This window comes from Camelus bactrianus, chromosome 10 (assembly GCF_048773025.1).
Source record: "Camelus bactrianus isolate YW-2024 breed Bactrian camel chromosome 10, ASM4877302v1, whole genome shotgun sequence".
Classification (NCBI taxonomy): domain Eukaryota; kingdom Metazoa; phylum Chordata; class Mammalia; order Artiodactyla; family Camelidae; genus Camelus; species Camelus bactrianus.
This window is the reverse complement of record NC_133548.1, coordinates 1,152,580-1,162,402: the sequence shown is the minus strand read 5'-3', so window position 1 is coordinate 1,162,402 and position 9,823 is coordinate 1,152,580. Positions and strand designations below refer to the sequence as shown.

At 58.5% G+C, this 9,823-nt stretch overlaps 1 protein-coding gene across 1 annotated transcript in view; it reads left to right on the top strand.

Moving 5' to 3' along the window:
• The first annotated feature begins 1,005 nt into the window (after window positions 1–1,005).
• The window catches only part of MOB2 (MOB kinase activator 2), a 53,899-nt gene continuing 45,081 nt past the window's right edge, over window positions 1,006–9,823 (top strand). Inside the window, exon 1 of the mRNA XM_074371391.1 lies at window positions 1,006–1,154. Coding sequence (XP_074227492.1) covers window positions 1,138–1,154 — 17 coding nt within the window. The 5' untranslated portion in view covers window positions 1,006–1,137. The remainder of the gene's footprint in view (window positions 1,155–9,823) is intronic.

Below are 9,823 nucleotides of genomic sequence, written 5' to 3'. Positions count from 1 at the left end.
CCAGGCGAAGTCGTGCATTTCAGCCACGGCCACTTGTTGGGCTGTACGGACGGAGCCCCAGGTGGCTATCTGCGTGTTGCTTCTTTCTGAGCAGCTGTGTGTTAAGCGAGTTCCCCACTTTCCTTTGTCTTTCCTCACCGTCTCAGGTGGTTGGTGGAAAAGTGTGCGGTTTTCCCCGTGAGCCACACAGGGATGAAGACAATAAAAGGAGAACAGCGTCTCCGCGCACCTGACCGGCCCTGACAAGACTCAGGTTGGGCCCGTTAGGGAGGGGTGAGTGGTGTTTCAAGTATCTAAGGGGCGGGCACACTACGGCGGGCAGCATGTCAGCCGGGTCCCAAGTTCTGTCTTCTCCATCCTTGTTCTTAGCCAGAGGCGTCCATCCCTGTGGTCTTGTACCTCCAGGCATCATGCCCCTGCAGAAGCAGCAGAAGTCCAAGCACCTCTCTGCCCCAGGCTTGGTCCTTCCTTTGGGGAAGGGAGCCTCCCCAGCAGACCTCTGGTTTACCTCCTTGACTGTAGCTGTGTCCTCGGACCGCCGCTGCTGCCAGGGAGGCTGGGATGGAAAGGTTTCACTTGCTGGTCTCCACCACGGGGAAGGGCAGGAGACCGGGGGCTTAGAGTCACAGAAGAGGCCCCTGTGAGTGGCCCATGGTCTCAGAAGTTCTCCACGTCCCCGGCTCTCCTGGCAGTGCTGTGAGCTACCCAGTATCCGTGCATAAATTCCTTTTCACCCAGACCTTTCTGTTGATGGCAACTGAGAGCTCAGCCTGATATTTGAGGCTTCCTGAGCCTGTAGAGAGGGCCCGGGGAAGGAGGGTACCTGGCGGAGAGGGGCGGGTGGAGGGGCTGCTTCCCTCTGGCGAGATGGGGCAGCCAGCGCTTGGGGGAAATGTGGGGAGCAGGGGGACAGCCGGGCTGTGAGGGAACAGCTCCGCGGGGACCCAGGCGCCGCAGGCGAGCGGGCGGGGCCACCAGGACTACATTTCCCAGCAGGCGGCGCCCTGCGCGTCACTTCCGGCGGCGCCAGCGGCGCGCGCGTGGGAGTGAGCGAGCGAGTGTTTACTTCCGGCCGCCGCCGCCGCGGGCTGAGGGCCGAGCGAGTCGGGCGGCGGGTGCGGCGGGCCCCGCGCAGCCATGGACTGGCTCATGGGGTGAGTCGGGCAGTCGGGCGGCCGGGCGGGCGGGGCGGGCCGCGGGAAGGGCGACGGGGCGCGCCGCGGGCTGCTCCGGTCAAGGGCACCGGGCCCGGGCGGAGCGGGCCGGGCCGGCGAGGGGCGTCCCCCGGGGTCGCGGCGCGGGGTTGGCGGCTCCTCAGAGCGGGGTCGCGGCGCCGGGACCGGAGCGGGGCCGCGCCGGCCTGCAGCTCCGGCGCCCGCGCGGGGCCGCCGCGTCCCGGGGGCCGGCCCAGGTCGCGCCGGCCACACCTCGCCGCTGGGTGTCGGGCGGCCGGGGAGGTCGGACTGCGGCTGCTCTCGCTGATCGCCGCAGGGAACTTGCTTCTGGAAGAAACTTTGACGCCGGCAGAGAAGAGTTTCTTAAAAACGAGGGGAAAGAAGCAAAACGACTCAGCTGTGCTAACGCGTCCGCGGGGCTCGGGTGAGGAGGGAGAGCAGGGCGAGGTTGGCGGGGCCGGGCGGGTGCGATCGGCGTCTACGCGGGCGGGCGGCCGGCCGCAGGGCGGGGTAGGAAGGAAGCATCGGCACCGGGGCCGCGGGCCGGGCTTCCCTCCCGTTGGCTTTGTGTTGAGCTTGCTGGAAGTTAGATAAACATGCAGAATGTCACGTCGTTTCAACAAGTTGTTCTGGCTAAAGCGATCCTTTTTTTTTCTTTTTTAGTTTAATTTCTTTTGGAGAAACGAGAAGGGCAGGCAGTTTCCCCCCAGTAGCGTGGTCCTTCTACATCTGTACCTACCTCTGATTTGAATAGTACCCCTCTGGAGTCAGGTTAATTATTCCAGGGGCTCGGGGTGGGAGTGAGGGAGCTGCTGCTATTTTGTTGGCCTTGGGCTGGTGGAAGGGCTTGTGGAGACACTGAGGTCCTGGGAGGGAGGTGAAAGATCTGCTGTACCTTTCGTTTCAGTGTGTGTAAGGCCTTCGTAGGCAGAGTGGGGGTTGCTGTCAGGACAACAAGGAGTTGAATTAGACCCGTCTTTGCCTGCAGGTTGGGTGCAGTCTAGTGTGTCTGAGGGGAACAAGCTGCATGAGGATGGACCACGAGACCAAAAGAGACGTGCTGAGTGTGGCAGGGGTAGTCCCGGAGCCAGAGTGCAGGGGTCAGGGAAGTGTGTGGGTGATGCAGGGACCAGCCATGGGGCAGGACACATGGCCTGGCTTCAGCACTGCTGCCATCCCAGCCCTGCAGCTTGTTAACCGTGACCTTAGGTGATCGCTTCTTCTCCAGACCTGCTTTTAAAAAGTCATCTGGAAAAAAAAAATTCATGTGTAAGGTGGAAATTGTAGCCCTCGCAGTGTAGCCTCGTGGAAGGGTAAACTGAGGTGACAGAGAAAAGCCTTTAGCACGGTGCTTGATGTTGGTGAATGCTGGCCACTGTTGCTAAGGAGAGATGTTTTGTAGGAGGCTTTTGTAACCCACAGTCACCGAAAATTCAGGGCAGACAGCTGTGTTTGCTTTATTTTGAATCCTGGATGCTTCCTTTCTGCATTTATTGGTGGGATTACGTTGGAGACAACCCGGCCACCCTGTGAGTCTGTTTCAGAGATGCAGACAATTGACTGGCTGAGTTCACAGGGCTCCGTGTCGGAAGGATCGGCCGTGCCACTTGGACTGCTGAGGAAGCAGCTGGTTGTATTTTGTCAGTGTGTAATTATCATGTGCTCGTGTCCCTAAGAAGCAGGTACTCTGTGCCTGGAAGCTGACCGAGGTCTGTTCTCTGTGCACTTTACCGTCATCGTTGTGGACAAGCAGAAATCTCCCACAGCTGGGCTCATGAGGGTCTGATTCTTGAGGCCCTTGTCAAGACTTTGGCAGCCAGGCGGTCGTCTGGGTAAGGTCAGCGGAGCACTTACCTCGTGGGCCCCATGCTGGGGGGGTGGGGGGTGGCTGTCCAGGTGCTGGAGGAATACAGCTTGGAAAGGGACAAGGCTTGGAGCTGCGTCTCCTGTGGTCTCTGGCAAGGGAAGGAGCATTCGCTGCTGCCTGGCTGTAAAATAGTCAGTTCCAAAAGTGGGCCAGACAGCTCGGAAGAGGGGTGAGGATGGAGTTTGGGCATCCTTGTGCATGTGTTTTTAAACTTAGTGGATTGCAGATCAGACTTTATGAATCATAAATTCTTTAACAATTCTTTAATTGTGAATCTCTCCTCTTTAAAAAAAAAAAACAGTGGTGCGACCTCAGTGGTCAAGTTCTTATCTTCTTGAGAGCTTGTTCCCGGGGTGTCAGGACACTGCAGTGGCCCTCTGCACCTCCCCTGTGTGTACTGAGGGTCTCCATGGAGCGCGGGGGTTTTCAGGCCCAGACTCACAGCTGCAGCGAGGGCACAGTGGAGACCCCGGGCCCGCAGGCCCGCCAGCCCGCCCCGCCCCGCCCCGAGCCACCCGCCCGCCTCTAGAGGAGAGCCCCAGCAGAGAGGAGAGCCCCAGCAGCGCTGCGCGGAGCTGCCTCCTGCCGGGTGCCCTTTCCGTGCTCGCTGCTGTGGCTTCGCTTGTCCTTAATCCTTGGCCAGCTTTCAGCCTGGAAGGATTGAGGAAATGTCTGGTTTTTTTTTTTTGTTTTTTTTTTTTACTGTTTTTTGACATTTTTGTTAATTCAACACTATATCCTGTCAACCAGGTCGTTTGGAATATAATTCTCACGTTTTAAGTGTTTTTTGTACTTTTTTAAAGAAAGAGTTTCTCTGCATTAGTTCATCTCAGGTGACGAAGCGTAGACTCAGCTGTGGTAGCAAGCAGTGCGCCATCCTCCCTCTCCTGACAGTGATCACTGTCACGACCCACAGCACGGTGCCCAGATGTTGGAGTGAGACCGCAGCCAGTCTCACTGAGGGCCGTGCTGAGCAGTGCAGGCAGCCTTGTCTCTCCCTGCAGCGGCCGGGGAAGGGAGGTCCCGCAGGAAACCCGCCAGGGAGGCCAGAAGTAAAGCCAGCGTGTTAGGACTTGTGCGGGAGTTTGCTGGGGCTTCTTGGGAGAAGAATTTTGTGATGGGCAGCTTGCATCCATCTGCTTCAGTGCCTTTTTCTCCGCTTGGCGTTGAGCTGGCTGTAGGAGGAGATGCCTAGTCATTTTTTTCCTTTTTTTTTTTTTTTGCAAAAGTAATTTCCAACCTGCAGAGGGTTCCCACTTCTGTAGGTCACCCCTGTAGTCCTGGCCCTTGTGGATGACAGGCGACAGGGCGGGAGGAAGCCAGCCCCAGGGAGATGCTGTGGGAGCAGGGGCGGGGTGGTGATCCAGAGCAAGCTGCTGTCTGGTCCTTAACGGGTAGCGACAGGCCCTGTGAGCGGATGACTGAAGTGCAGTTCAAGTTCTGCCCAGCAAAGAGCAGTCCGGAAGTTTCCCTGCAAGCACCCGGGCTGCCAGAGAGGAGAAACACACCTCCTCCCGCTTCCAGCTGGCAGGAGCAGACCAGCCCTCTGCTGGCCCTGGGTGGGGCCCTGCAGAGCCCCCTTCCTGGGCGGCACCCTACCATGACTTCCGTGCCTCTCTTCTCCCCCAGGCTGCGGATGGGGTGGGGCGAGGTGGAGGTTAGCACTCTCTGGCTCTGGCAGAAGGAGATAAGCTTGCAGGACTGGCGTTCTCACGCAGAGGGTGACGGAAGCTGGTGCTCGTGGGCAGCTGACAAGGCTCTGCTCCATGCCGCGGGGTGTTCGGCCCGCCCATCTTGGCCTTCAAGCATCTTGTGCTCAGGCGGAGGGGACCACATCCTGCAGATGGCATCTCTGCAGGCATTTGGGGTGTGGATGACTTTCTTTTTCTTGCACATTGCCTCTGGGGAAGATGTTGTGGCTGCCAATCAAATCCGATTATGGGGATACGCAGACTGAACTGGCTTGAGTCTCTAGACTTGTTTTTTAACAGCCTGGTCGGACCAACGAACCCCTCCGAGGCCACCAGTAGCTCCTGACAACAAGGTCCGCAGCTTTGAGGTATAATTTACATGCCATGAAGTTTGCTTGCTTCAAGCATACAGTTAAGTAATTTTTAGGAAAACTACCAAGTCTTGTGATCATCACCAGTTTAGTTTGAGAACGTGGCCATCACGCCTGAGATAAACCTTGTGCCCATTTTTGAATTGGCCCCCCGCAATGACCCCAGCCCTGGGCAGTCACTAGTTTACCTTCTATTTCTACAGATTTGCCTATTCTGGGCATTTCATGTGGGAATTGAACGGCATCACAACACGTGGTCTTTTGTGGCTGGTTCACTTCGCCTGATGTTTTAAAAGTTCATCCCTGTTGTTGCACGTATCAGCGGTCCTTATTTTAGCCAAATGATACTCCAGCATATGGAGATAGGTGTATTTTGTCTCCCCATTGACATCTGGATTATTCCTGCTTTTTGCTGATCCTGAAAGATAGGGACATGACCCAGCCTTTTCTGGCAGCGAGCTGGCCCACTTCCCACCGGGAGACCTCTGGTCCCGACTGTGTTCAGGGTCTGTCGTGGGCCAGGCCCTGTGCTGGGGATCAGAGCGTCCAAGATGGAGAAGACACGGTTTCAGCTTTGTCGGGCTGGGGAAGGTGAGTGAATGAGGTGGGGTGGTGGGCTCGGGTGGGTGGTTGGGAAGGCGCAGGGGCGCTGGGAACCCTGATGGCGGGGGAACATCCAGGAACAGCGGCTCTCCACACAGGTGCCCACTGGGGCCTTAACTTGTGGCTGTGCTTGCCCGGGCTGGGGTGCATTCAGATGCCCTTTAAAGAGAACAGGGTCACAAAGAGCCCTTTGTAGGGTGAGCCCCAAGTGCCTGGACACTCTTGGCAGCACATCGTTTCTCGTCTGTCCTCCTGCTCTGTGAGTCTGCTGGTAGCCGTGTTGCAAAGTGTCCCCAGAGCTGTGCTGTTGGCAGGGGACAGGCAGGACACGAATCCACTGAAGGCGCCACAGGAGGCCCTGTGGGGGGTGGGCGGGGCTGCCCTTCTCCTGGCAGGCGCTCCTGAGGCAGCTGCAGCACCCCACTTCCAGCCTTGGTCCCCCTGTCCTCACCGCCAGGTGTCACTGCCCGCTGCCAGCTCTCCGAGGCCTCTCCTCCAGGATGCTGGAAACGCCAGATGGTGTGGAGGTGCCATGTTGTCAGGAGCTAATGGTGGCCTGGGAGGGGTTCGCTGATCCGACCAGGCTGTCGTCAGCTCTGAGGGCGCCTCCTGGAGGGGTGAGGCTGATTTGGGAAGGGGGTGCCGGAGGCCACCTCCAGGGACACCAGGGTGAGTGTTCCCGCCATCCCCGCGTTTCCTCCGTCTTCCTCAAGTGGTCCTGGAGACCTGGACTCCCCCAGACCCCACGTCCTGGGCTCTGTCATGGGCGTGCTCGTGTGGCTCCACTGAGGGAGGCTGGGCCCAGGGGTGGGTCTGCTTGGCGAGACATCTGCCCTCTGTGCTTTTGTGGGAAGCTGGTCTCAGTCCCCAGTGGTGACTTGTGTGTGTGTCCCCGCCAGCAGCGGTCCTGTCCGGAATGGGAGGTGGCGTTCCGGGCTGGCTTGGCTGGAGGGCCTCCCATTCTTTGTCTTCCTCGTGTTTGTTTTCCTTGCTGCACAGGATTTCTCCTGGCTGGGGCGCACCCGCGGGTGTTCTGTGCTGTTCCCTCGGACAGGCCTAGGGGCGTGGAAGTGGGACCAGTTGGACTGGAGGATAGGAAGTGGATGCTTGAGGAGAAGAGGAGGGGGTGGTTGGCGGGCGTCTGGGCCACATGGGATCCGTGGGACTGTGTGGAACTGTGTGGCCCTGGGCTGTGGCCACATTCTCCTTGTCACCTGGTTTTCTTCTCTAGTGAGAACAAGCTGTCATGCGGGTGCCTGGGGTGGGGCGTTCATCCCCTGCCTCCCTGCAGGTGTCTGTGTGCTCACCACGGGGGCGCTGGGGGTAGAGTCACCACAGTTATGTCGCTCTGTTCGGTCTGGAGTGTTGCTGCTGTGTTGGGTGGTGGGGGTGGTTTTGGGTAAGTGTTGATTGAGCATTTCGGGGTGGCAGGAAGTGGGGCTTCCATGGAGGGATGCACTTTCTCCCCCAGAAGGCAGGCCAGTGTGCTAAAGCAGGGGGGTGTACCGTCCTGCCCCTCCAGGATCGAGAAACTTTTCCCCTCCAGTGTCTGCATGGGGTTGAGTGTGCTGCCCCCGGGAACCGCACCTCCAGAGCTCCGTTGGCCTCCACTGAGGTGTCCAGACCCTGCTCTGCTGGGACTGGGCCCCAGACCTTGGAAGAACCTGATGTGGTGCCAGCTGGCCGAGCGGGAGCCAGAGGCCCAGCCCTGGGCGGGCCAGCTAGCGAGCTCAGGGGTGAGACCAGTGGGGGGCAGCTCGTCTGTGGGTCTGATTCTGGGCAGCCTTGCACCTTGTCTCTTTCCCAGCACGACCCCCAGGTCCACCCTGTGCAGTGTGCTGGTGCCACTTGTGACAAGGCAGTTTGTGTGGTGCTGTGAAGTGTGGGTGTGAGCCAGAGGATGCAGGGCACCTGCTCTGAGCAGAGGTGTGGGGAAGGACTGCAGGTGAACAGGGAGGGAGGACAGGGAGCTGGGGCACGCGAGCCGCTGTAGTAGGGGTTCAGAAAGACGTCCAACAACTCAGGGTGGTGTTAAAAGTCATGCTGGTCCCACGATTTGGGAACTATTTTATGAGTGTTGTAGGTTTAAAGAAAATCAATACATCAGTATCATTAGTAACTATGATTTTGATGTTAGAAGGATACAATATAAAGTAAAACCTAAAAAGACTGCGTAAGTCAGGTTGGAAAGTGTATGTGAACTCATAATCACTCACAGCTCTACTCCTGTCACCCTGTGGGTGCACAGTCGGCCTCTGCTGTCTGTGACGCGGTCAGCCTCACTGAGATGTGTCCCTTTGAGTGGGAGCTCTGATGGCAGCCTTGCAGGGCCATGTCCCCGCAGGTGGTGGTGAGGACGCACTTGAGTGGCTGGCCATTTCAACTCCCAGCAGAGCGTGGCGCCTTAGCCGGGGTGCGGGCGTGTGTCCTACATCTCATCCCGGGATCTGCGGGGCTCTCTCTGGCCTGGACGTTGGGAGGTGCCTGGACCACAACATCACCTCCAGACTAATGTCTCTAGACGAGGACCTCTACCTTTTCCAATTCTGTGGGGTGATGGGCGAGGTCACGCCTCCCCTTCCCCAGTGGTCTCTCTGCACCTGGGCTCCATCCGTCTAGAACAGGGTTCTCAAGCTTTTGGTCTTGGGACCCTCGACATTCTCAAAAATTGGTAGGTTTGTGTGGGTTGTAGTGATCAGAAGTTTTTACCATATTAGAAATTTAAATTAAGAAATTTTTTAAAATACTGTTTAGTTTGTTTAGAGAGAATAGTCACACCAGCATACGTTAACGTCAGTAACGTTCTTAAAGTAAAAAATGACTGTATTTTTCAGAGTGAAAAAAAGTGGGAGGAAGAGTATGACTCTTTGCAGAGCTCATGTGCTGGATCCTTCTGTCTGCCTCTGTGTTCCTTGTGATGTGATTTTACACGTCTGGGCTTCTGGAAAGCTCTCCTGGACCCTGTGAGAGAGCGAGAGTCGAAGAGGCAAGTCACGTCTTCGCGTTACCACGAGAAGAGTTTTAAGAAGGGTCCTCGGGGAGCCCTAGGGGCCCCCGGACCCCACCTTGGGCACCGCAGCTCTAGGGCTCTGCACGTGGCCTGGCTCTAGTCAGGGAGCCCTCGGGCCAGGGCAGCCACAGTGGACGTTGCTGGAAGATGAGAGCATCGCTCTGCTGCTTTCTGTTGGTCAGGCAGGTCCCAAGGCCTCCCAGAGTCAGGTCAGGGGCAGGGTGGGAGGGCACGGACCCTTCTCTCTGCTGAGGGTTCCCACATGCGGGGAGGTGAGAGGGCTGGGAATCCCGGGCCAGGTCTTGCCGGGACCCCAGCGTCCACCACAGCTCAGAGCTCAGGGCCTCTGGTCTGGAGGCAGGTGACTTTTCTGCACAGAAGGTGTTAAAGAGAATGGGGCTCGGAGGCCAGATGGTTTAGTGTTTGAATCCCAACTGCAGCTTCATTAGGTGTCCTGTTTCACTTCCTTGAGCCTTGGTTTTGTCGTCTGTGAGATGGGCTGAGTGGTCACCTTCCCTGGCCGGTGGTGCAGGTGGGTTTGTGAGGCGTCCTCCGTGCGAGCTGAGGTGGTGCTCAGCCCCGGCCCTGGTTCAAGACCTCATTTCTGGAATTCCCCCCGGGGGGGGGCCTGAGGGTTGCCCCTCCTGCCGTCCCTGCCCTCCCTCTGCAGTGCTGCAGCCTTGGAGCTCCGTGGGCTGGCATCCTGCCGGCCACCTTGTCCCTGTCTCCGAGTGCTCCCCCGCCCAGCTCTCCGAGTGCCGCTGTTGCACGGGGATAGGGTGCCAGTGGGGCCTCCCCCGATGGCTTGGCTGCTACAGCCCAGGGCGCCCATGGGTTGGGGCTTGGCACCCTGGATGCTGCCTGCTGTCCACCACGTGCCCCGTCCCGGTGCTGCCATCCCGCCCCACCGACCTCCTTGCTGGACGCCAGCGCCTCTGCTGACGCTGACCCCGGGGTGGCGGGAAGGGTGCGGCCTGGGTGCTGTGGGAGCTGCCAGGGCCCCCTTGTGTCTCCTCCCCCATCGGGTGACCATTGGCAGGTATTGAAGGCACTGCCGCCTTTGGGATGGGAGGTGCCGTGGTGGCTGGCTCTCGTCGCTGCACTTT